The sequence below is a fragment of the Carassius auratus genome, chromosome 47 (genome assembly GCF_003368295.1).
Source record: "Carassius auratus strain Wakin chromosome 47, ASM336829v1, whole genome shotgun sequence".
In the NCBI taxonomy this organism is placed as follows: domain Eukaryota; kingdom Metazoa; phylum Chordata; class Actinopteri; order Cypriniformes; family Cyprinidae; genus Carassius; species Carassius auratus.
The window spans coordinates 1,688,238-1,716,057 of NC_039289.1; the positions used below are offsets into that span (position 1 = coordinate 1,688,238).

General features: G+C 40.1%; 1 protein-coding gene and 1 long non-coding RNA gene across 4 annotated transcripts; both read right to left on the minus strand.

The window, feature by feature from the left end:
* Window positions 1-3,815: 3,815 nt before the first annotated feature.
* Window positions 3,816-26,077, minus strand: LOC113064720 (protein shisa-5-like). 3 transcript variants are annotated; one of them, XM_026235603.1, is made up of 6 exons: window positions 25,942-26,077; window positions 10,321-10,483; window positions 8,633-8,701; window positions 7,785-7,909; window positions 4,785-4,979; window positions 3,816-4,701 (listed from the first exon to the last, which is right to left on the minus strand). In XM_026235603.1, the coding sequence occupies exons 1-6, from the start codon at window positions 26,000-26,002 to the stop codon at window positions 4,538-4,540; spliced, it is 777 nt and encodes a 258-aa protein (XP_026091388.1). In that variant the 5' UTR covers window positions 26,003-26,077; the 3' UTR covers window positions 3,816-4,537. The 3 variants fall into 3 exon arrangements, with proteins under 3 accessions (XP_026091388.1, XP_026091389.1, XP_026091387.1); XM_026235604.1 differs by lacking the exon at window positions 25,942-26,077 and adding an exon at window positions 10,635-10,815 and having other exon boundaries at window positions 7,785-7,906; XM_026235602.1 differs by lacking the exon at window positions 25,942-26,077 and adding an exon at window positions 10,635-10,810.
* On the minus strand, window positions 16,674-25,730 carry LOC113064725 (uncharacterized). Its single transcript, XR_003278888.1, has 4 exons — window positions 25,614-25,730; window positions 24,634-24,761; window positions 24,155-24,401; window positions 16,674-17,104 (listed from the first exon to the last, which is right to left on the minus strand). It is a non-coding gene; the product is annotated as an uncharacterized LOC113064725 (long non-coding RNA).
* Window positions 26,078-27,820: the final 1,743 nt, after the last annotated feature.

A 27,820-nucleotide genomic window follows, 5' to 3' on the forward strand; every position in this document is an offset into this window, starting at 1 on the left:
GCCTAATTAGATCTCAAGCAAGTGTCTACTACAGCGACTCACAAATCAGGCAAACACCTGGACCTCATCTACTGTTGCTCTGTGGACAACTCTTCAGTTGCTCCACTGCACACCTCAGACGACTTCCTCATTACTGCTAACCTAGCACTTACTCCTGAAGCGGCACACACTCCAACGCAGGTCACCTTTCGATGGAACCTACGCTCACTCTCTCCATCTCGCCTATCTGCTGTGGTTTAATCCTTGCTTACTGCACTCTCAGTTTTCTGCTCTGGACACGAACAGCGTTATGGACACTCTTTGCTCCACTTTAACATCTTGCTTGGACAACTTTTGCCCACTGACGTCTCGGCCAGCATGCACCACCACATCTGCCCCTGGCTGTCCGAGGTTCTCCGTGAACATCGCTATAAACTCAGGGCTGCAGAGAGGAAATGGCAGAAATCAAGAAACTCTGAAAATGTCTTCACTGCTAAAACATCCTACTACCACAACAAAATTAACAGCTGTCATGACGCTCGGACACTCTTCAACCACAATCCACCGCCACCACCTCCTCTATCGACCCTTAAAGCGGATGACTTTGCAGTTTACTTCACAAATAAGACAAGATCTATCAGTGACCAATTCTCCACACCTCAGACTGAGGACAACTTCACAATGACCGATGCACTCTTTCTCCTCCTCCTCCCCACTATCAGAGATGGACGTTTCCAAACTTCTCCTGTCCAATCATCCTACTACTTGTCCACTTGATCCGATCCCCACTCACCTCCTTCAAGTGATCTCTTCTTCAGTCATACCTTCACTTACTCACATTATCAACTCCTCTCTTCACTCTGGAACATTTCCCTCAGCATTTAAGCAGGCTCTGGTAAGCCCACTGCTCAAGAAACCATCTCTAAATTCAGCGCTTCTTGAAAACTTCAGACCGGTATCCCTTCTTCCGTTCATTTCAAAGACACTTGATTGAGCAGTGTTCAACCAGCTTTCTATGTTCCTTGGACAGAACAACCTCCTGGACAGCAACCAATCTGGCTTCAAAAGTGGCCACTCAACTGAGACTGCCCTGCTCTCGGTTACTGAAGCCCTGCGACTAGCAAGAGCAGCTTCAAAATCCTCAGTACTCATCTTATTGGACCTGTCTGCTGCTTTAACACTGTTAATCACCAGAACTCCTGGTCATTCCAACCAACCCATTGCTTCATCACAACTTCTCTATACAGCTGGGTTCGTCAACCATTACTCCTTTGAAGACAGCCAGAAACCTAGGAGTTGTGATGGACCATCAGTTAAGCTTCACAGACTACACTGCTACAACGACCCGGTCCTGCAGGTTTGCCTTATACAACATTAGGAAGATTAGACCCTTCCTTTCAAAGCAAGCCACCCAACTTCTTGTCCAATCTCTTGTTCTCTCCAGACTGGACTATTGTAATGCTCTCCTGGCTCTTCCTGCATGTACTGTCAAGCCTCTGCAATTGATCCAGAATGCAGCAGCGAGGGTTGTCTTCAATGAGCCAAAAAAAGCTCACGTTAATCCTCTCCTCATCATGTTACACTGGCTACCAGTAGCCACTCGCATCAAATTCAAGGTACTGGTGCTTGCCTACAAGATAACTCACTGGTTAAATCTTATGTGCCCTCCAGAAGTTTGCACTCTGCAAGTGAACAATGCCTTGTGGTGCCATCCCAAAGAAGTTCAAAATCCCTCCCAATCTCAATTCGTACAGCTAATTTTTTTTTTCAATTAGTCTTTACTCATTTTCAAGAAAGATCTAAAGATTCATCTTTTTGTGAAAAATGGGATATCAAACACCTCTGCCTCCTTTCGTTTTCATTTAAAGGGTAACTAAACCCCTGGTCAGAGCCTGACTCCACCCACTGGCAACATCTGAAAAATGCTGAAAAGTGGGCAGAGCACAGCGGAGATAGATGGGTTAAACCGAGGGCGGGGCTGAGCGGGTGGGGTGTGAACCTGAGACACGCAGTAAACGGATTGATTGACAGCTGCTGTCAGAGTCGCTAAAATGGAGAGTGACTGTAGTGACGCAAGTAGCTTTGCAACAGAGCGTTCATTTGAAGTAGAGGACTTTTCTCCCCCACCTTCACCTGAAGTGGAGGATGTCGAGGTATCTGTGGCATGAGCCATATCAATTCGAGCCACTGGCTCAAACTGCGGTCTTAACTCCTGCACTTTTCAGCGCAAGCTGTGTGGAGAAGTCCATTACCACCTCCATTGCGTTGGAGAAGCAATCCTGCGTAAAATGCAGTTTGCACACTATAGCTCTAGGCGGGAACTCGCGGTCTTCCAGGCCAAGTGCATGCAACCACTGGTGCCTAATTTTAAAGTCTGCTGGAAAACTATTCAGTCCAGCAGTGCTGTTGCAACCAGCAACACTACACAAACGTACCATCCTGACCATTGTACTAAACATAGATAAATCTAAGCCAACTTGAAGCTATCCTAACTGATGCAATACTATGCAACTAACTATGCTTCTAACAATACTAACATTACACCAACAACTATGCTAATTAACTATATAAGATACACAAAATCTAAATAAGTATGTAGATGCTATGCTAAATAGATGCTATAATAGTCTATCCTGGTCGCTTTCAATACTCGCAATTCCAACTCCTGACTCACTACAGTGATTTTGACGGAACAAGATGGTTTTATACTACCAAGGGCGTGGTAGCTCGTACCAAGGGGCGTGGTGAGATGGAAACTGCTTGCGTCACTTGTTGTCACCGCAACATCCAATAGGAAAATCAACCGCAGTAGCCACAGTTCAACCTGAAGAGGGCAGCACTCAGACGTTTTTACACCAGATATTGTAGAATTAAAACACTTCATACTCAAATGTCAAAAACGTTACTCGAATCAATGAACCGCACTAATAAAGCCCCATTCTTACAGATCATTAACTAAAAAAAAAGTTGGTTTAGGGTTTAGGGTTTAGTTACCCTTTAAACATAATAACAGCTGCAGAAATGTACTTAGTTCAGGGAAATGTGTATATACAGTCATTACAATGAAACTAAATATGATATAAATTTGCCTTTTTATTTTCATTTTAACATATAGATAAATTGAATACAGACCAAAGATAACCTGTTAGATTTACCCAAAATGAATTATATTTTATGTTTAACCATTAAAAAGAGACATCAGAGCCAGCGGCACACATCAGAAGGTCTAGCCGAGGTGAGGCTGCTCTCGGTGGATACATGAGGACTGAGCTCTCGCTGATCACGTGGAGCTCACGTCTCAGAGATCGGCGAAACACATTTTTAAATAGGCACTGTCTTTATAAATAAACCACAGATTTGAGTTTTAAACAACTACATTCTCACCTTACATACTTTTAAAATTATATTTCATGACACAATAACAGTAATATTTTGAAAATGATCCCAATAAATGGTGGTTGAACCCAGCCAATGCTGCGTGAACTCAACCAATCAGGATGTTTAGCGCCCAAGTCCTGCCCCCGAAAGTTCCAGAACTTTGAAAAAGTACTACCTCGCCAGCAGGGACTTTCTGAGGGGGGCATTTTTTTAACTGGAACTTTTAGTTCCTGGTTCCTGTGGTGGAAACACACCGAGTACCAGGCCAAAGTCCCAAGTTCCTGGGTAAAAGAGACTAAAAAATGTTTTTTTCCATCTTTCACACATAGAAAACATATAAAACACCAATTTAACATATTCACAATGTATAGCCATTTAACAAATAGACTGCATCTCAAAAAAGCAATGTCACCTGAAACGGTAAAATACAATCTGAAAAGGCACTGCAAATGTTGGGATGGGGGTTTCCTAATGCTTTAATAAAGGTTGCTATAAAAAAGTAACCATTTTTCCTACCTTAACAGCCATTATGTGCTTAAAAACGAGTGTGTGGATTTAAACTTGTTGGTACAGAATGTCAGTGGGACTCATGACATAATTGTGAAAGTTTTGTGACACTCATTGTTATTCAAAACGCGGTTGCATTTATACCCTCAAAAGGAAAAAAAATAGTTGACACTTCCTTTATATATAATCACACTTCCTGCCATTTGAAATTCAGAAAAAAAAACCTTTATGCAAACTCAACAGAATTACATGAGCTGTAACTAAAGAATATTAACTAACAAAAATAATGAAAATAAAATAAAGATGGCAAGTTATATTTTACATTTTTGTATTTTTAGTATATTTAATTTTATATTGTATATCAGTGTATACCAGAATTATTAATACCGAAGGCAGAAAACACTAATATAAATCTTAAACTGCATTTTCTTTTAATGTGTGAAACTATTTTCACTCATTGCTTGTACATTTTCATGTAAAACTTTCTATAGTAATCATTTATTTATTTTTTAATAAAATGAAAGAAATTGAAATAAAACTAAATAACTAAAATTAAAAAACTAATAACCCTGACCATAGCACATTGTCTTGTATAATGCACATTTTTACTGCCTTGCGAAACTGCGTTAAACTCCACAATCCAGCAGTGACTGATTTGACCGATGGTTGCAGTTTAGTAACCGGTTTTTGGTGGCTGCATGTAGTCGGGGTTGTAAGCTGGCTGATTCAATGTCTCTGAAAGGACAGGAGCAGCACCCGGCTGGTCAGGTGACTTCATGGGGTACATGGCCTGGCCTCCATTATATGCACCCTGAATAGTGGGATATCCAGGACTCGCTGGAAACAGTAAAAGACACTAGTTACTTTCACAGAAAAGACTACTACATGGTCTCAGTCTATCCAGCACTAGGTGTTCTTACTGGCCACGTCATATGAGGGTGGGGGTTCTGGTGCATATGACTGTCCCTGATATGGTCCTGTCTGCATAGGCTGACCCCAGTAACCTGCTTGAGTCGGCACTGGTTGGTATTGTGGGTACTGGCCTCCCTGCATTACCGGCTGCGGCTGAATGGATTGTGTATTCATGACTGTAGTTACATGTGTTTCATCCACAGCTGTTAAAAAAAAAAAAAGACCGAAATCAATTAAAAATTCAATAATTAGCATCCTGAATCATCTATAAACCCCATTAATGGAACAGTTCACCCAAAAATAAACATCTGCAGAACATTTACTCGTCATGAAGAATGTAGATGAGTTTGTTTCTTTATCAGAACAGATTTGGAGAAATGTAGCATTACATCACCAGTGTGGAAGTCATGGCCTAATGGTTAGAGAGTCTGACTCTCAGTCGAAGGGTTGTGAGTTCGAGTCTTGGGCCGGCAGGAATTGTGGGTGGGGGGAGTGCATGAACAGTTCTCTCTCCACCTTCAATACCATGACTTAGGTGCCCTTGAGCAAGGCATCGAACCCCCAAACTGCTCCCAGTGGCTGCCCACTGCTCCGGGTGCGTGTTCACAGTGTGTGTGTGTGTGTGTGTGTTCACTGCTCTGTGTGTGTGCACTTCGGATGGGTTAAATGCGGAGCTCAAATTCTGAGTATGGGTCACCATACTTGGCTGAATGTCAAGTCATTTTAAATCCATTAGGATTTTAAATCCTAAAACATCACAATAATCCAAAAGCAGTCCACAGCACTCCAGTCCATCAATTAATGTTTTGTGAAGACACAAGCCACACGTTTCCAAGAAAAAAAAAATCTATCAAAGACATTCTTTACTTTAAACCATCGCTTCTGGACAAAATGAACCATAACAGCACTTTCTCCTGTAAAAAAGTCCAAAGTCTCACATCAAACTCCACCAACATATTGGTTCAGGACTAGAATGATTGGTCTGTGGATATTTCTCTCGCGATTCAGACAAGAGGTTTATTTCGTTACACTTTCATTATAAGTGTATTCTTAAGGAATTATAATGAATACATAATGCATTATAAAAAGCTCATGTTCATCTCATGAATATTAATAAGAACAGTTTTAATATACTATAATATTAACTTAGTTGTGGTTCTAGCTTTTAAGAGTATAATGATTTGTAACACAATGAAACATGTTGCATCCACATTTATGATGGATTATAATGTATAAAGTCTCATATCTTGCCATTTTTCTGAAACTACTTTACTTAAAGCGATCAAAGACCACTTATAAGTAGTAGTTTTATAATAATAATAATAACAGTAAAAAAGAAATTCCATAAGATCAGATATCAGATCAGATGAATGTTTGACATGTGCTTTGTACTATTTTATAATGCATTATGCATTCATTATAATGCTTTTTTTTTTTTTTTTTTTACTGGAGATAGAAATATTATGGATAGAGGACTTGCATTTTGGCCAAAAGTGACAATTTAAGGTTATAAAGCATCTTATTGATTGATTTGTTTCTTATTAACACTTTTAGCTTCACTAGTTAATGGACTGGAGTCGTGTAAACTACAGGTGCATCTCAATACATTAGAATGACATGGAAAAGTTAACTTCTTTCTGTAATTCAATTCAAATTGTGAAATTCATGTAGGCTACTAAATAAATTCAGTGCAAACAGACTGAAGTAGTTTTAGTCTTTGGTTCTTTTAATTGTGACGATTTTGGCTCACATTTAACAAAAACCCACCAGTTGACTATCTCAACAAGTTAGGCCAATAAGAAAAAATTTTTAGTGAATTGTTGGCCTTCTGGAAAGTGTGTTCATTTACTGTACATGTACTCAATACTTGGTAGCGGCTCCTTTTGCTTTAATTTCTGCCTCAATTCAGCATGGCATGGAGGTGATCAGTTTGTGGCACTGCTGAGGTGGTCTGGAAGCCCAGGTTTCTTTGACAGTGGCCTTCAGCTCATCTGCATTATTTGGTCTCTTGTTTCTCATTTTCCTCTTGACAATAGCCCATACATTCTCTCTGGGGTTCAGGTCTGGTGAGTTTGCTGGCCAGTCAAGCACACCAACACCATGGTCATTTTACCTTGGACTTTGGACTAATGGGCAACAGACCAGTTCTTCTTCTCCTTAGTCCAGGTAAGACATCTCTGACGTTGTCTGTGGTTCATCAAATTCCTCGACACGTCTGTGTGTGGCGGCTCTTGATGCCTTGACCCCAGTCTCAGTCCATTCCTTGTGAAGTTCACTTAAATTCTTGAATCGACTTTGCTTCACAATCCTCATAATGCTGCGGTTCTCTCGGTTGGTTGTGCATCTTTTTCTTCCACAATTTTTACTTCCATTCAACTTTCTGCTAACATGCTTGGATACAGCACTCTGTGAACAGCCAGCTTCTTTGGCAATGAATGTTTATGGCTTACCCTCCTTGTGAAGGGTGTCAATGATTGTCTTCTGGACAACTGTCAGATCAGCAGTCTTCCCCATGATTGTGTAGCCTAGTGAATCAAATTGAGAGACCATTTTGAAGCCTCAGGAAACCTTTGCAGGTGTTTTGAGTTGATTAGCTGATTCACATTTCACCCTATTCTAATTGGTCGAGGTTGAAATTGTGGGTTTTTGTTAAATGTGGGTAAATGCCACAATTAAAATAACCAAAAACTTAAAGTACTTCAGTCTGTGTGCATTGAACTTTATTTACACAAGTTTCATAATTTGAGTTGAATAACTGAAATAAATGAACTTTTCCACAACATTCTAATTTACTGAGATGCACCTGTACTTGTGGATCATTGTGATGTTTTTATCAGCTGTTTGGACTCCTTTTGACAACACCCGTTCACTGCAGAGGATTCGGCAGTGATAAAATTTCTCCAAATCTTTTTGGATCAAGAAACAAACTTATCTACATCTTGAATGGCCTGAGGACAATTACATTTTCAGTTTTTGTTAAAGTATTTCATTACCACTTAAACACTTACGTCTGGGTTTTACACACGTTTGATAGATACAGCAGCCGGGGCAGCAGCAGCAGCAGATGAAGAAAAAGATGACGAAGACCACAGCCCCTACTATTGATAAAGTAACGGCAATACTGGTTTTGCTGCTGGACAGATAAAAACATTAAGTTACAAGCATTAGAAAAAGCATCTTTTGTGTAAAAAGTCTATTTGATCTATAATTGAATCTATGAATCTTATTTATATGAAAATGTTATTAATTAACATTTTATTTTTCGATTAATTTAATGAAACCACTATGGTTTCAATAAAACACACTGGTTAGTTTGCTTTGTGCTTAGATTAGATTATTAAAAACCTAATATCATTATAAACCGTTATCAAATCAGGTTTCAAATCAGGGTCACTATTGCAAACATTGCCACAAAAAAAACGATTTTTTTTTTTTTAACTACTTTGATCAAGCCCCGTCTTGCCTTGGTCACCGCGTTAACGCACTCAAAAATGTAAAGGTTGCATCATACTACTTCTCTCCTCTGCCTAAGCTTTAAATTGACAAAAACAAAACTGCTTTTTAAAGTGTTTGTTCTGTAAGTAACAAAGTCGCTATTAAAAGCGTAACATGCACCTACAGGGAGTAGGGTGCTTTTTGCAAACTACATTAACATTTCAGTGAAAAAATTACAACCTCAGAAGGAAACGTTGGGTAATGCAAGAAAATGGAAGGACAGAACCAGATGCAATGCTGGAAATGCAAGTAAATTTGAAGATATGGTTTGAGATTTACATCAACGATTAGACTAAGCTCAAAAACCGATATTAAAGGATTAATTCACCCAAAAATGAAAATTAATTTGTGTTTTACTCACCTATGAAGCATCTCAGGCAGTGGTGTGCTGTCAGTGCCAGCAGGGCCTTCTCTGCTTATCCTATAAAAACTAAAATGTTTTTAAAAAAAATTATTATTTAGGTATCATTTTCATTGTGTAATGTCCACAAAATGACCTATGATTAGTTTCTTTGAGGTTGAACTGGAATATCCTACATAAAAAAAAAAGGTATGCGGCCAGCACATATAGACTGTAATAACCGGGCCAGTACTACAGATAATGCTTCCCTTTTGTTCAAAGTCATCGAATCGGATTTGTAATGAACTTTAGTAACACTATACAAACTTCATCATCACGGGAAGGAGGAGGCGGGAACCGGCGGACATTCAAATAAAAACTTTAATAACAAAATAAACACACAACAGTGTGACAGCCCCGTCACAGATGACGGCCGCGCACAACCAAAAACCAAACACAAAATAAAGCCCAGGCCTGGTCCTCTCTCATCCTTCACTGTCGTCGCTCCTATTTTATATCCTCCTGATCTCCTCCGTGGGACTCCAGACCGTTGAGTGTCGCAGGTGTCGCTCATTTCTAATCACTCCACCGGCCTCGCTCCATTCCCACGGCTCTCGGGCCAGCCCCACTCATCACATAGCCCAATTTGGCAACACTGCGTCCATCGTTTAGTTGGGAATTTCCAAGCCACTGTCATCGGCGACTCTACACCAGATCTTGCTGCGATCTGCCTTTTTCAAGGCGCTCTTTTGCAAACAAAAGAGGAATAACTGAAGGATAAACTACTTCAACTGAATTCACTAACAATGGTTTTGTGCGCCATTTTAAAGAATACATCAATAAGTGGCTAACAGCTAACATAAGTTATTTGGCCATGTTTATTTTTTTTAATACGAGTAAAGGGACATTGAATGACAGACACATTGACTTTATTTAAAAGTGACAGGTGAGTGCTTTATTATTTGATGAGTATTGATTCATGCACATTGTTATGGAGGTGTAAGTGGTGATACTGTGGCGTGGTGTGTGGATGTCCAGCATTTGTACAGTTCTGCTGCTGTGAACACGTCGTCATTTTAGAGTGACGTGAATGTTCATAGTGAATCGTGTATTGGTGGATTACTCTTACTGATCCATGTAGGGTTTTTTATCTCTGAATTTAACCCACCCCCATCTAGTCTACTGTTGAAATCGTTGATCAGCTGTCATTGTTGTTGAGAGCCTGTGTGCGGCATAATACGCAAATTAATATGCATATGGCATATTAGCTTTTACAGAGGTGTGTAAGATAGATGTGTAAGGGTATGTATGTATGTATGTAGGTTATCCTGACAGGATAACTTTTAATATTAATCAGACTGAATTCGTCTGAAAGAAGAAAGTTATATACACCTAGGATGCTTAGAGGGTGAGTGAAACCCTAAATCTCTGGATTGTACCATGTCCCAGTTCACAGATTTATCAGTAGATCACAGCTATAGATGATGACGGAAATTAAAGCATTAACTGATCCATATATATATATATATATATATATATATATATATATATATATATATATATATATATATATATATATATATATATAAAATCACACACACATGTAATTTCTTAAGATTTAAACCATTTTGGTTTGGAATTACGTGAGGGTGTATAAAAAGTAACGTTTGGGTCTCACGGACAATTGTATTAAGAAGGAAAATGCTTACATAGTGCACATATCTTGTATATCATCGGATAACTTCGAAGATTCAGAGGAGCAGCAGTATCTGTGATCGCAGCTTCCACAGCAGTGCTCCAAATACCTGCAGCTAATCGAAGACCTGTACACGTTATCCCTGGTGAAATAGCTCTTACAGTCATCTCCAAAACCTAAAAGAACAATAGGGACCTTAAAACGTGAACATAGTTTAAAAAGTCCCGATAAATGAAGTGCTGTATAAATGATTTTTGTACTTGGCGCCATCGGTAAACCGCCCAAACGCATGTTTAAAGTGTTTCTTTGATTTTGTAATAAACTTACCATCTGTTACCGTGAATAAACCCGCAGACAGGAGCAGAAGAACCGCTGAGGCGGACGCCATCGCGCTGCTCTTCCTCTTCAACTAACTTCTCTTGGTGTTCACACTGGGCGTCTAAATTTGGGCTGGGAAAGAAGAATCGATTCCAAGGCGATTCCAAATCGACTCTTGTTTATAACTTTTTTTTTTTACACAAACCGCGCCCATGTAGCCGATTTCATTTGTCAACAAGAAATAAAGTTCAAACTAAATAAATGGATCCAGTCGTGAATCAGAGTATAGTTTAGGGTAGGATGATTACTTCAGCATTGTGTAGACAATCAGCAACTTACCCAACGAAATCTAGAATCGTGTGCATGAGTCTGTTCCTTAACAAAACGCTTTTAGAATTTAACAGGAATTTATGCTATAGTTTTATGATACTGGATTAAATATATGTATATCCCTATGTATCTACCCACATACATACGTGTATGTATACGTGTGTTTTCGCAATACGTATAATTCGATTCTTGGAATCGATTCTTTCGATTCCAGAAAAAAGAATCAGGAATCGGAATCGAACAGTCCTAGTCTAAAGAACCATTCATACAGACGGTTGGTCTGGGCACGCCCCGGGAACACCCCGTCACGTGATCTGAATTTAGCCCGTGGGGGAAAACATTGCCTTGGCGACAGTTGAAATACATGGGACAAACAATCCGAAGAGCTGCTGTGTCGTTATCTGTACCTCCAATAAACTAACAAATTATGAATTGAAGTTTTACATCCTAAGAAACATACAGAACCGGAAAGGAGAACAAAATGGCTACAAGCAATAAGTTGAATAAGTTGTGAGGATGATCAAGGGAAGTTGTGGAATCCCAAGACTAAGCATGTGTATGTGTGCAGTCGGCATTACATCATCATAGGCATGCTACGTTAACATTGTGTACATTATTAACGTTATCAAAACTGTGTAAGGTTGTTTCAGAAAGTGGTATGCATATATAATTAGCCTTATCATTCCCTTCCCTTGAGCAAGTCACCGACACCCAGCTGCTCCAAGTGTCTGTTCACAGTGTGTGTGTGCACAATTTAAATTTACCATAAATTGAGTGCAGGTGTTTTTACATCACTTTATTTCTGAAAGACACCGACTTCGGGACTTCAGAAAAATTGATGTCATTTTAATCTTGTATGTAATGTCTGTTTTTTTTTTGTTTTTTTGAAGCTGTTGTGTGTGGAGCTGTTCCTGCTGGCAGACAATGAGTGTTTCAGTTTTCATACATATACCGCCTTATAAATAAATTAAATTCATGTTATTGTGATATAATTAAATAAAATTACCTATGTATAAAACATAATACATATCTGTACATAGTAAATGCAAGCATGTTCTAGTACTCCCCAAAATAATATAATATTTGGTAATAATATAATTATAAGCCTGAATATATTATGTCTAATATATAAATGTAAACTAATATATAGTTACAAGTCTGAATGTATATTTGAATATAAATTTATAAATTCGAACATATAGACGTACATCTGAACATATAAATATAAATTATGAATATATAGCAGTAAATATTAATATATATTAATAAGTCTGAATATATAGAAATCTGAATAAATAAATGTAAATTGTGAACATAAAAAATGAATCTGAATATAAAGTCATAAGTCTGAATAAAAGGAAATTAATCTGAAAATATGTATAAATCCTGAATATATAAATGCAATTATGCAGATAATTAATAACTATATTCAGTAGCTTCTCCTATTTTTCTTAGTGATGTATAGTGCCAGTTTATCAGGAAGTGACGATTTTGTTCTTTTTTACTCTTCGGATGGAAACGTTGCTTGTTCGAAAATGTTTTGTGCGATATTCCAATTTTGCACATAAGTTATATTCACAACTTTGGATGGAAACCCGTCATCACCAACAGTAGAAATACAACAAATTTCAAGACCCTAACCCTAACCCTTCTGAGAGGTCCTGATGACCTCTTCAATGGACGTGTATGAAATCAATGCGCTGTTCTGTAACAAAGTTTTTTTTTTTTTTTTTTTTTTGAAACCCCAATAACATTTTGAGGTAATGTCTGAGATGTTTTTTTATGAAATATAATTTGAGAAGTAGATTTAAATTATAATTACACAGATTTGGATTCCAATTCCAATTCCATTGGCTTATTACAGGGTCTAATGTTAACCCAACTGATGGAAATTAATAATAACTGAACTTGTTACAGTTTTGTTGCAAAGCACAATATTATGGTGAAATTAGATCATGTGTTTTATTTAGTTAAAACCGAATTATTGTTGTATAAGCATAGCAAAAAGGCTAACAAACACAGGGCTTTTGTGGAGAGCCTGAATAGCTCTGAGGAACAAACTTGGCTCCTCCAGAGTGCGGTCACCAGGAGGACTCTGTCCTTGTCTTCCCTGACTCGTCTGATGACCTGAGGGATCAGAGCAATTGGGGTAAAAGTGTAAGTTGTGGGCCAGGGCATCTGAGTCCTTTGAAAAATAGGTTGGGCAATGAGAGTTGCCTTCTGAGGTGAAGAGGTCGACCTCTGCCAACCCGAAAATGTCCCATATTCTGGGAACTGTCTGGGGGGACATTGCTCCAGGATAGCATGTCTGCTCCCAGATTTGTTCTGCCAGGTACATGTGTTGCATTGAGCTATCACAGCCTGGGTAATGCCCATTCCAAGAGGTGCTTTGCAAGTGCACAGAGGTAGTTGGACGAAAGGTTGATTTATGTAGGACACCACTGTCATGCTATCCAATTGGACTAGGACGTGGCGCCCCTTGGAATGCCTGAAAGGAGTGAAGGGCTCATTCCACTGCCAACATCTCGAGGCAGTTGATGTGGAGATGGCTCTCCTCGTGTGACCACGAGCTGAAGGCTGGTCTGCCCTCGCACAAAGTGCCCTAAAACAAAAAACATGGAGAGAGCACAGTCCTTCTGGAAACCTCCTGTAGTGGTATTCCACAACTGAACCAAACAGGGTTCATCCAAGGTATCAAGTCTGCCAAAAAGGCCTGATTGACCTTGATGCGAAAGCAGCAGTGCCGCCAAGTGTCAGGTGGGACCCGGAGTTTCTGGGGATGTGGAATGCATCAGCACTAGCATCCCCTGGAAGAACTTCAGAGGGAAACAGGCTTTGTTTCTGGCGGAAGCTGCGACCTGCTGAATTACCAGGGCACGCTCTGGTGAGACTACAGCCCTCATACGGACTGAGTCGAAGACTGCCCCCAGGAACATGATACGTTGACTGGGGAGCAGTAAGCTCTTGGCAAAATTGACCCTGAGTCCTAGGCACTCTAAGTGGCTGAGGAGCACGGATCTGTGATGGTCTAGCTTGGTCCGCGACTGGGCCAGAATGAGCCAGTCATCGAGATAATTAAGAACACAGATTCCCATCTGCCTCAGAGAGGAAAGCACTGTGTCATGCACTTCATGGAAGTGCGAGGAGCTAGAGACAGCCCGAAGGGAAGGACTGTATATTGGTAAGCTATGCCCTCAAACACAAATATCAAGAATTGTCTGTGATGGGGGCTATCTGGATGTGAAAGTAAGCATCTTTCAGATCCAGTGAGAAGAACCAGTCCTCAGGGCAAATCTGTGTAAGGATCTGTTTTAATGTTTACATACTGAATGTCCATCTCATGAGGAAGAGGTTCAAGAATCTGAGGTCCAAGATGGGTCTGAGACCGCCATCTTTCTTGAGGACGAGGAAATAATGGCTGTAGAACCCCAATCCGCTTTCTGAGGGGGGAACTATTTCTATGGTTCCCTTCCCTAGCAGAGTCATCACGTTGGCGCGGAGGACCTGAGCGCCGTCCGGTTCTACCAAAGTGGGAATCAACCCATGGAAACGCGGGGGTCTCCGGGTGAACTGCAGTGAGTGGTGGCGGGACTTTGCTCCTTCCTCTTTTTTTCCCAAAGGATCAGGAAGATTTTGGAGGGGTCGAGTCCAGCACAATCCTTGGCCGGGACCTTGACATCTTTGGAAGGTAGCGTGCTTAGCGGGGCGAGCTCGCCGATGCTGCTCCTTAGGGGGGTACTGCCTGGGAGGTAGAAGGGGCAGGCTTGCTCTGATGTAGAGTCAGCGCAGTCCTGGGCGACTCGAGGCAGAGGCTGATCTGGAGTGTTTGGGAAGGAAGTGTCACATGGCCTGGGATGACTTCTGTGCTGCAGTGAAACGCTCATTGAACCCATCTACAGTAGGCCCGAAGAGACTGGTTGGAGAGACTGGGGCATATGGTGACCCATACTCAGAATTTGTGCTCTGCATTTAACCCATCCAAAGTGCACACACACACACACACACTGTGAACACGCACCACAGCAGTGGGCAGCCATTTATGCTGCGGCGCCCGGGGAGCAGTTGGGGGTTCAGTGCCTTGCTCAAGGGCACATAAGTCATGGTATTGCCGGCCCATGATTCGAACCCACAACCCTAGGTCAAACTCTCTAACCACTAGGCAACGACTTCCCCAGAAGTTGAGAAAGGCCACTTCATCTTTCTCCTTGATCTCCATCAAGTTGAGCCAGGGGTGGCGCTCTAGCACAATCAAGTTGGCCATGGATCATTCGATGGCCAGGTCTGTGGCTTTTGTGGCGTGCAAGGCCAAATCCGTGGTGATGCGGAGGTTGCGAAAGGCAGGTGTGTCAGAACCAAACTTGTCTCATATTGAGAGGACGTGGAAAAGCTTGGCGTCCATCCCAGCTCAGCTCTCTCATTGGAAAGGGTGATGCACGTGGGTACTGAGCAGGCGTGGGCTCACCCAAGTCCGGGCACTGAGCCCCTCTACCCCACTGTCTCTTCCTAGCTGGCTCGCGGGAGCAGGAAAAACGGGAGGGCGTGAGGGGTGGGACCGCTTTCATTTAAGAAAGCAATCCATGAGTGCAGAGAGGCAAGACTCATGCCCATTTTGGCAGGTTTTGGTGCACTGCATCGCCACAGGCTCACGCAACTTTGCTGCACCGTCATTGGTTCAAAAAGTTTTCCAGTTTGAACCAATGGCAGTGCAGTTGCACTGCAGTATTAAAAAAGTCTTCAGCATTGAGGGAAATTAAGCTTTTCCTCATACGCCGTATGAGTGAAGTATCCAAAGGCAACTTAAATTAAAAGTTGCATATCTTTATCTTTAGCTCATTTCTCCTCTTCTTCTTTTCCTTTTTTTCTAAATTGGGCACCTGATGGCTTTGACCTTTTCCTGTCCATCTCTGTGTTTATTTGGAACTGGACAATTAACAGATTTCCCATCAAACACTGTCATGACCAGAAGTCAAGACTAAGCCAATTTGCTTGAATTCGAGTTCAGACTGCACGATTTTCGAAGTAGTCGGGTCACTGTTCTTTTCACACCGCATAACTATCTTGACAAGCATTGGTCCAAATATTTAACATGCCAAATATCCCATGACTGTCTGCGAATTGTCGGCAATTCACTGCATGATTGTCACTTGCGTAAACGAGCACCGATTTGCCTGTGATTTTGGCCATTTGTCGCCAATTTCTCAAAACCTGTCTCCGAGCCAAAAGCGGGGCTAAAATTTTGCGGTCTGAACTCAACGTTAGTGACCACATAATTATTTTGTATCAACTATTTTTATTAGACATTTCACGCAAATCAGAAAAACAGAAATCTTTTCTGTATTAATAATATTATGAATGAAATGTGTGTTATTGGAAAGGTGGAGGTGTGACAGACTTTAGCCCACTAATTCCATTAGAGTATTGCTCTATACAGTTGACCAGTTAAGAACCTTTGTCTTTAAGAATATGTCCAAAATATACAATAAAAACAGTATTGGTGCAAGATTGTTTTCTCACATGGAGAACAGTTCAGTTTAAGATTTCTGCTATTTATTCGCCGTAAGTCTGAAGTTGGCCAGTGACTGGTTGATTTATTTGGTAGAATAATGTTCAAAAACTACGATAAAATTATACAAAGGATTGTTTTCACAGTTAGATAAGATGCATTAACTTTTGACCATTAAACAATGTAGTTTAAGATGCCATTTATTGACCATTAAACAAAGCCATACAACAAAAGGTGTCAAACCACACTGAGAGCAAATCTGAAGAGATGCAAACAAACAGTGGGTCATGACTGGAGTATTGAAAGCAAGTATAAGCTAAATTGAAGAAACAATACTTTTATTCTCAACACAATCTTTTCAGAGTCTGTAGAAGAAGCGGGGGAATGTGAAACCCTCCACAATCCAGAGTTGATAACTGGCCATTTGTTTGTGTGTGTGTGTGTGTGTGTGTGTGTGTGTTTGGGTGTGAGTGTGTGTGTATGTTGGGGTTTTAACTGGTCTCTGGTGAATCGATGTAATCAGGGTTGTGTAGCAGTAGAAGTGAGGTGTAGTCTGTGCGAAGCGCTGGTTGAAGCTGTGCTTGTAGAGCGTACATGATCTGATCTTCATCATGTGCAGCCTGACTGAAGGGAGTAGAAAACAGACCTGCTGGAAAACGATAATCAGTTAAATTAAAGTAATTAAAAATAGGATTGATCCCCCCCCCCCCCCTTTATTTCTCATGTGATGTAAAGTAAATTTTTTTGTTGTGTGCGTCAGTCATGCCATCTCACCCACTGTCACCACAATCATATTCTCAAAAACTAACACATGGCTACGTAATGATTTATTCTTGGCATGTGAACAAACAGTTCTGCGACAATAAAAAATAAGTTTAGGTAGTTTTGAGCTTCCACATATGTCTGCTAGATTTAGCAATAGTTCAACCAAAATGCAAATTCTGTCATCATTTACTAACTCTTGTGTTTCAAACCTGTATGACTGTTTTTATTCTGTTAACGGTTCACAGTAGCCATTGACTTACATGGTATGGAATATAAATACTATGGAAGTCACTGGGTGAATTGTCTCTTTATGTATATTAACTTAAAATATTTTATTATTGACGTGACATTCAGCCACGTATGGTGACCCATACTCAGAATTGCTCTTCATTAAACCATCCAAAGTGCACACACACACACAGCAGTGAACACACACACTATGCACACACACCCGGAGCAGTGGGAAGCCATTTATGCTGCGGCGCCCGGGGAGCAGTTGGGGGTTCAGTGTCTTGCTCAAGGCACCTCAGTCGTGGTATTGTCGGCCTGAGATTCGAACCCACAACCAGGGCCGTAGCTGGGGTTTGTGGGGCCCCGGTGAAGGTTGTACCAGTGGGCCCTGTTTGAAATTGTTTAATTTATATGTTCATTCTATTCATTTATTTGTGCTAATTGCACAATGTTTAAGTTGTCTTCACTGTAAAAATTTAATTAACAGTCAAAGCTAAATTTATTCAGACACCTTCAACATTTCTCACATTATCACAGTTTATTTGCTCTTGTTTATAAAATGGTAATACAATATGACAAAAATTCTTTAATTTTCTTGGATTAACATTACAGTAGCCATAGGCTAAATTAGGCGAGGTCACTTTAAGAGACGATGAAGCATCCAATATAATACACATCCGATAACTGTTTGCTTTCACTTAAGACATAACCGACAGTTTTTTTTTACATACTTTCCAAGACGTATATTTTAATATATTTTGTATGTTTTTGTCGGTACAAGAGCAAAAAGAGGCAAATTCTGCGTTAAAAAAGTTTTTGAGACGCCTCTCTCTGCGTGAGCCCTAAACGCCAGAACACCGTGGTGCTTTTTCACATCCTTTTCTGTTTGTTTAAACTGTGAGTTGCATTTGTTCGTTCAGGTGCAGGAGGAAGTTTGAGGAGAACTTTGCAAAGGTAAGCTCGGTTTAGTGTCGCTGTCTGTCAGACACGGCTCTGAGATTGTAGGGCTGTAGTACTCGAGTCCGGTCTTGGACTCGAGTCCGGACTCGAGACATTTTTCTGTCGTCTCGGACTTGTCTCGGACTCGTTGAATTTGCACTCGGACTTGTCTCGGACTTGGCCATTGGACTCGCCAAGTCTTCTAATTGGTCTCGACCGAGTCCAGCAAAAAAATAAAATAAAAAATGTCTCCTTCAAAACAAAACCACATTTGCATGATGTCGCGACTGAAAACGTGTGGAAAACGCTTGGCGCGCCGCTCTCCTTATTTCCAGAGCCATATAGAGTGAGAGTTGCGACAACTCCATTGACTCCAATGGAACGCTTTTTTTACAGCAATGGCGGCTCGTGGAGCCTCTAAATAGTTCCCGGAAGTAGCAGCAAACCGATGCCGCGCCGTAGAGATGCAGCAGGGCAAACCGTTCGCGAAGCACTTTTAACAGGTAAGACGTTTAAATAATAAGATTGAATATTATCAGTACATCTTAATAACAATAAATTGCAAATTAAAACCTTCTAGTAGATTATCACTCATTAAATGAGTAGATTTAAGGTTTGTTATCAGATAACTAACAGATTAGGCTAGGATCGGAGCTGAATAAAGTTAGTAACGAACATCCTAATAATTGTAAAATCTGCTCTCATAATTCAGTTTCATCCATCGTGTTTGCAATTAGAAAAAAAAGTAGTATAAACATATTTTTTTGCAGGGTGGGGAAAGTTAGCTAACGTTACATAGCCTATTACGTTAGTTCAATATAACGTGTGACAGCGGTGAGTGGAAGTGGTAAAAATGAGGTTATAAAGTTTGTTTCTTATTACACGTATTAAATTACTTAATAATAAAATGCACCCTATTGATATACATTTAGAGTGAATTGAGTTTGTAAAAACATGGGTGGAGTGTTTTTAGTCATTGTGATTCATTTTCTCTTACCTGTCTATATTATATAATTATACTGTATTATATACTTAAACTTGTTAGTGTATAAAAGTAACATACTGTAACATTCTGTGGGTTCTGGTGGGTGGAGGATTAGTGGTGCCACTGAAGTGTTCTGGGATGGAGCATCAGTGAGGATGCAGGTAAGGGGAGCTGAGGGGACCCTTTTTTTGATAGCTGAATTTTCATTATTTTTCTTAGTGCTGCCTTTGCATTGTTTGATTTTTTTTTTTCTTGTCTCTTAAATTTTTTTTAATAGACCCAGGTAACTGGCTGATGGTTCACTGGAATGCTGACTGCTGCTGACTGACTTGCTGCTGGTTGACTGGGCTGTGTCACCTGTCCCTGTCTCTCCTCTCTAGCCATGTCCTTTTTCTTCACTCTCACTTTCCTTTCTCTGAGTGTCCTCGTTCTTTTTTCCGCAACCTTTGAAACTGATCGAGGTAGAATACATGGTTTTGCTAATTTTAAATATTGAAAATATCACATCACTTTACTTCAACTAGTACGAGTTTGTACTTATTATATATGAATCACCTGAAATTACATAGCTGTAATCAGCAGCCATTTATTGTATGTTCACATGTCTAGGGGTGCATTGTGGAGCAGGGCCCTCCTCTTTTTGACCACAGGACGATGTACAAAGATTGTGGGAATAGCATCTGACCTCACCTCAGCCTACTCTTGAATTTTTTGGTCATGACAAATTGCTTTCCCGCAATTTGTCTGCATACTGACTTCAGTTTAGTTTACACACACACCTTTTTTTTTTTGTCTACGCACATACAGTACATATCACATGGTGTTTAAATGCACAGTTATAGGTAACACTGATGACTCCCTGCAATGTCTCATCCCGAGTCTCAGCTCCCTGGGTTTTGCAAGGGTTTGCTTGTTCCTTATTTCTAGTAAAACATTGTCAATGTAAAAATGTGCAAATAAATTTAAGAATAATTACCTAACAATTTTTTGTTGTTGTAATTTTTATTTGTATTTAGATTGCTCCTGCTGACTTGAGCCAACCATTATTTTCTCCTCTCTATGTCAGCGGGGAAGCCATACATTCGCACACCTTTCTCTGACTGAGTGGAGCATCCCCATGCAGCACAGTAAACCACGGTGGAGACTATGCAAGGACAACATTAAAGAAAGGACACATACAAAATGCTTGTCATGCTATTAAATTTATTAGAAATGTATTCATGAATTGCTGTAAATAGTTAATTGTATAATTACAATTTAAAATAACTGTTTTCTATTTTAAAATGGAATATACTCCTGTGATGCCAACCTGAATTTTTAGCATCATTACTTTTGAATGGCAGTGTACATGTTTATATACGAGTATGCTTAAGTTGTTTTAAACCTGAATATATTGTGTACATGAATAAGTATTGTAAGAATTATACTAGATATAATAGGTATATTATTTATAATACATAATTATATTACTATATGTAATTGTAAGAATTATAAACAGTAAGCTTCATTTTACATTTATTTAACATGCTAATTACTGCTGCTAACAGTTAATTGACCCATAGTGCGGAGCGAGCTGAAAATCACCTGTCACCAGCCTGTCTCTGTACTACCTGAAAGTCATCAATATGACATGAGTTAACATTAGATCAGTGAAAAAATTGACAATATGTAACGTATAAACGCAACAGCAACCCGTGTTTATAAAACTTAACGTTAGCCTGAAATACGTTTTTAAAATAACGGTAATTGAACACTAATCCTCAAATATTACCCGATTTGATATTTTAAAAACAACATCGCTGTAACTACATACTCATGCTACATACATATGTCAGTGTGTTGTATAAATATATAAAATAAATGCATTTATTGACTCCTTATTACCAGAAATCGCAGTTCTGTCACTCTACTCTACCAGTTTGAATGGCCGCCAACGCACTTCCTGGAACTATTTGAAGTCTACACGAATCACGTGACAACCAAACATTTCGAACTTCCGTTGTCGCAACTCTCTCTCTATATGGCTCTGCTTATTTCCAAAGCACTCTGTAATCTGCGCTCGCGCTCCAGTGGCGTCTGCTGTTGCTGGGCAACCATGACCCGCTCTCCATGATGACGCAGAAGTTTCAGCAAAGAATAAATGGATTTCCAGCACTAAACATCCCTTGCAGTAACTCTGCTAATAGATTCATTTAAAAAATGGCTATCCTTGAACAACTATGATCATCTGTTTCTCCATCTTAGCTTTCAGTATTGTTCCGGGAAAGGATGTGCATGACCAGTGGTGCACTTACTGCGACCTGAAAAGTTTAGATGTTTCTAATTTAGTTTTCTACCTGTTAGATTGTGTTTTACCTACACCTAGATAGCCTTTTTTTTTTTTATCAATAAACGCGTATTAATGTATAGCCTTATGCAACAATTAGTACATATGTAAATTTTAAAAACTTTATATATGACATTACATATTTACATTTTCATGTAACAGCCAGTATTTGTATCTGTAACAATCACAATTTTTTTCCTATCTGCATTCGGATACAACATCGTACAGTTACTTGATAAGACTGTTATGACTTTTTATATATTTTTTCGTAGTTATCACTGAACAAGTATGTCGTGTTAAACTGAAATAATTATTAATTTCATGACATGTCATGACAAACGTTTAGTGATCATTTGAACACGACTGAATCCATTCAATGCACACATTCTCATTACGCAGAACACTTTGAGCGAGTCTTAATGTTAATGAACTTCACTAAACAGATGTGTGTGTTCCGCGCAAACCAGCAAAAGGTAAATATGCAAACATGTAGGACAAGTAGACAATGTATCCGTATCTAAGCTGATTATTAGCCTACTCTTGAGAGAGAACTGATTTGGTTTTTGAGAGACTGAGACGCGCAGCGCGGCTGTTTGATTGGTGAGCGCGCTGTGCTTATTCCATTCATTCGTATCATGGTAGCCTAAGCTTTCAATATTTGCCTTTTAAATATATACAAATAATATAACGTGTAGCTATGATGTATTATTATAGGTAAAATTACTCTTGCAACGCTCTGATTTCTGAGAGATAAACAGAGAGGCGACAACAATGCGGTGTTTGATTTGCTCTCTTTTCACTCATAAAGTTTACATTCATTCACTTCTGGCGCTGATGCCCTGGCTCACCTGTTATCTAGCAAACACCAGACTCTGTCAGCTTTAGCCGAGTATTCAGGCAGAATTATTCCTTGAGCGTTATTCATTTTTTAAGCCATTATCCGTGCCATATTCGGCTTCAGGCACAACCGTAATTATTACATTACATATTTTATTTTTACATGCAACATAGATAAGGTCATATAGTAACAGCTCCATGCAATATTGTAATTCTAAAATTCACGTGGTACTTGCAAACACTTTGTATTCATTATGGTTAATGCATGCTGGAGTAGTCGATTGTTTCCGACAGAGCTCCACTAGTCTATGCAAGCACTAGGACAGTATGACAAAAATGTCGCTGTATTTATGTGCGCATGTCCAGTAGAGCCAAACGTATCCATTCTAGCCTTGCTGCGCGCATTTGTCATATCCCGAGCTTTGCGTGTGTCTGTGCACTGTGCCAAGGCATCTGTCATATACATTTTTGACCACAGATATAATGTCAACAAAAAATAAAGTACATAAAAATTATTTGACCTTACAGTTCCAAACTTTGTTCTTTTATCCAAGTTTAGCTCCCAGGGTCGGACTGGGGGTAAAACCAGTACTCAAGGCCCCAAAGGAAGAGAGGGCCCTTGAAAAGTATGAATCTGAAATATATATTTTTTACCTGGATACTTTCATGGGTGGGGGCCATGGGGGCCCATCAGGACTGCCTATGCATAGGGCCCAGGATCTTGTTTAACGCCCCTGTTAGCTTTAACCCTAATTATACACACTTGAACCTAATCAAGCTCTTACTAGACACACTAATCTTCCAGGTGTTTTAAGGCCAGTTGGAGCTAAACTTTTCAGGACATTGGCCATCCAGGATGTAGTTTGGAGACCCCTGTCCTACAGAGTTGTTACTTTGCACATGCTTTTTGATCATTACAAATAATAATGTAAAATTATTTTCTTAGAATAGGAGATATGCTTTCTCTCGCATCACAAACATTATCAGTAGTTAAGTATGTGGTCTTGAAGAGGACCCTTTTTTCTTTCATTTGGACTCGGTCTTGGACTTGGACTCGAAACTTTTGGACTTGGACTTGACTTGGACTCGAACCTCTTTGGACTCGGTCTTGACTCGGTCTCGACTAGTCCTGGACTTGGACTTGACTTGGACTCGACAAAGCCGGACTTGACTACAGCTCTATGAGATTGTGAGATGCGTGCGCACCAAACACAGCGGGCGAGTTGAGATTTTCCGCCTCTTGTGTTTGAATGATTTAAACTCTTTTGAATGTTTAAATTGGAAAGTGGTCAGGCTTAAAAAGCCATGAAAATGATAAGCTTTCGTGACGACGCAGCAGTGGCCTGTCAACTGTCCTGAGCATCTTTTTAGGCTAGCCTCAGCCAGACGGTTGAGATCGCCGGGGGCCCCCCCTCGGCCGCAGGCCCCTATAATCGCACCACCTTTCACCCCACTTGCGACGGCCCTGCCCACAACCCTAGGGTTAGGAGTCAAACTCTCTAACCACTAGGCCACAACTTCCCAAAAAACAATAAAAGTTCAACAACATTTGGTCTTGTAGAATGTGCTAGGCTTTATTCTTTGTAAAACAGGTAGATGTTTGCAGATCTTACCAGACTCCAGATACTGCATGGTCTCAGTGTATCCAGCACTAGATGTTCTTACTGGCCATGTCATATGAGGGTGGGGGTTCTGGTGCATATGACTGTCCCTGATATGGTGCTGTCTGCATAGGCTGACCCCCGTAACCTGCTTGAGTCGGCACTGGTTGGTATTGTTGGGGCTGGACTACCTGCATTACCGGCTGCATCTGAATGGATTGTGAATTCATGACTGTAGTTACATTTGTTTGTACCGCAGCTGTGGAAAAAACAAAAAAAACAAGACAGAAATCCATTAATAATTAAATTGTGTTAGCCCCCTGAATCTTTTATAATCCCCATTAAAGGAACAGTTCACCCAAAAATAAACATTTGCTGAACATTTATTTGTCATATATTTGACATGAGTTTGTTTCTTCATCAGAACAGATTTGGGGACAAGTACATTTTCAGTTGTTGTTCAAGTATTTCTTTAACACTTAAACACTTACATCTGGGTTTTCTGCACATTTGATAGAAACAGCAGCAGGGGCAGCAGCAGCAGCAGCAGATGAAAAAGACGATGAGGACCACAAACCCTACAACTGATAAGCCAATGGCAATACTAATGTTTCTCTCACTGGACAGATAAAAACATGAAGTAACAAGCATTAGAAAAAACATCTTCTAGTATATTTAATCTATAATTTAATCTAATAATAAGTTATTAATTACAATTTCATTTATTAAAAACATTCCATATCAAATCAGCATCCATAATTGCAAATATTGCCCAAAAAAAAACAAAAACATTTGTGTATGTATAAAATATGTTATAACATTTTTTGAATCTGTCTTGCCTGGGCCAGGTTAACCCCTTCAAAAATGTAGAAGTTGCATTTAAATCAACAATTTGACTAAGATCTAAAACAGATATAAAATACAAAATAATATATTTTACTATGAATGCTAAGCTTTATTTGACACACACGCATGTCCGCATGCACACACACCAGCTCTCATTATCACCACCTATCTCAAATGGAGTAAAGTAAACCACATTGGTTCACAAACTGTGGTGTGTATATACCACTAAAAACATTTTATTTTATTTTAAACCCCTTTTAAGTAAAACCTTTTTAATCTAGGACTCAGTAAAAGTCACGCGTTTTAAGGGGGGTGTTTGATGTGAGATGTTTGAGAACAATGATGTAACATATTGCATATAACACAACAATCCCAAATATAACTGACAAAGTTAACATCACTATATATGTACGTATATACACACAAACATAACATGATGCCTAATCTGAAATGCTAAAAACGTAGACAAGTATTCTGAAGATATGTTAACAGAGCAGTTCTGAACAGAGGAAAAGATCTATGTCATTTTGGTTTGGAATTACGTGAGTGTGTATAAAAAATAATTTGTAATTTTTGGGTCTAATGGACATTTGTATTAAGAAAGAAACGGCTTAAAAATCCTTACATAATGCACACTGTTTGATCATAATCGGATAACCTCGAAGATGCAAAGTAGCAGCAGTATCTGTGATCGCAGTCTCCACAGCAGTGTTTCCCAACCCCGCAGCTAAACGAAGGCATGTACACGTTATCGCTGGTGTAGTAGCTCTTACAGTCATCTCCAGAACCTAAAAAGGAGAGTAGAATCAATAGAACGGAATTTATAACGTGAACATCGTTTAAAAAGTACCGTTAAATAAAAAAATATTTAATAAATAAAAAAGTTTTTAATCCATCGGTAAACCACTCAAAAACATGTTTAAATAGTTTATTTATTTTTGTAATAAACTTACCGTCTGTTACCGTGAATAAACCCGCAGACAGGAGCAGGAGAACCGCTGAGGTGAACGCCATCGGGCTGCTCTTCCTCTTCAACTAACTTCTCTTGGTGTTCACAGTGTTACCAGATCAGATCGTGGGCGTCTAATGAACCAGTTGTAGACTTCCCCCTCTTTTCTGTAATCAACTGTAGTTTATATTTGTTCAGTACCTTTCTATTATATGTTGGAAATCAATAAAACAAAATAATAAAAAATGAAAGATGGAGAAAAAATAAAAATATTTTTATAAACATGTTTTATATTACATTCGTTTTTATGAAATGGAATTAGGTAGTCTGAATTTGGAGTGCTGTAACTCTTAAAAATAAAGGTTACAAAAGGGGATTTTCTTATCAATGCCACAGAAAAACCATTTTGTGTTCCCCAAATCATTTTTATAGATATAATATTTAGAGAACACCTTTCTCCTGTCACAGTTATGGATTTCTTTCTGAGTTTCCTTATTTGGTCATGTTCCTTTTCTTGTTTAGTTAATTAATTAGCCCCACACCTGTTTCTGTTTCCTACTGATTACTTTACCGGTGTTTAAAAGTCTGGGTTCTCCGTGCATTATTCATTTGTCCGCTATTGATGTTTGATTATTTGGATTTGTTTTTGGATGTGCCCTTTTTTCTCCTGTGGATCATTAAAATAACTATTTATCTATCTCCTTCGTCGTGCCCTTTGATTTATTCTCCAGTACGTGTGACAGAATAGCGTACCTAAAAAGTGAATTCAGCTGCGTTTTTCTTTATTTTTTCTTCTGTTTTTCCCCTCTCCCGGTGTGGCCTTACCAGTCAGTCCCTCAGCTCCCCCTCAATCAGCACCATCTGGTCGCTCTTATTCGCAACGGGAATTCCAGTCTCCAGCTCTGCCTTGGTGTGAGGATCCCCTGTCTCCGCCTCCAGCATCAGAGCCCTCGACACCACCTCTGTCCTTCGACCCATCGGTTCCGCCTTTGCACTAACCTCCCTCGCCTCCCACCGTGGCCTGTCATCCCATCAGCTCCACCGGGCTCCCTCCAGCTCTGCCTTGGTTGTCAACCATACGCCCACCTCGGGACTCCACTCCTCTGGCTTTGCCTCGTCACTACATCTCTCCGACTCTATCAGGGCTCCTCCTTCCCTCTGGCTCCATCTTCCATCCTCAGTCACTTCGCTCCGCAGCCGGCTTCCGGAGCCCTGCCTCCACCTCATTTGCCCTGTTCTTCAGTGACGCCTTGGCCCTTCTGGATCCTCCATGTCACCCTGGGCTTGGCTCCTCCCTCCATCCACTCCACCCTGGTGGTCTATGTTCTCTCTCCATTGTAAAGGTTCTTTGTACTGTATGTTATAATATGTCATATCCCCCTCATTTGCCTGTGTCTTCAGTGACGCCTTGGCCTTCTGGATCCTCCATGTCACCCTGGCTCGCTGTCTGCTCTGCTCCATCCTGGGCTTCCTTCATCCATCGGTGCAGTCTCCGTCAGTCGTCCCCCTGGTGTTGTCGGCTCTCAATCCGCCATGGCTCCTACCGTTGATTCCACCGTAGGCCACCATCCTGGCTGGCCCTGTACCTCCATCTTGCTCCGGGCTCCTCCCTCCATCCACTCCACCCTGGTGGTCTATGTTCTCTCTCCATTGTAAAGGTTCTTTGTACTGTATGTTATAATATGTCATATCACCCTGCAGGCCAAGACTGGTTGCCCACTGAATCGAAGCAGGGTTGAGCCTGGTATGTACCTGGATGGAGGACTTCCTGGAAAACTAGGTTGTTGCTGGACAAGGTGATTAGTGAGGCCAGCAGCGGATGCTCACTCTGTGGTCTGTGTGGGTCCTAACCTGGTTTAAATGCCCAACTTTACAGCAGAAAA

Coding starts and splice junctions, on each gene's coding strand:
- LOC113064720 (XM_026235603.1), bottom strand. CDS start 26,002: ATGGCGTTCACCTCAGCGGTTCTCCTGCTCCTGTCTGCGGGTTTATTC. Junction 8,702..10,320: donor ATACAAGATATGTGCACTAT/GTAAGCATTTTC, acceptor AAAACATTTTAG/TTTTTATAGGATAAGCAGAG. Junction 4,702..4,784: donor ACCCTCATATGACGTGGCCA/GTAAGAACACCT, acceptor TACTGTTTCCAG/CGAGTCCTGGATATCCCACT.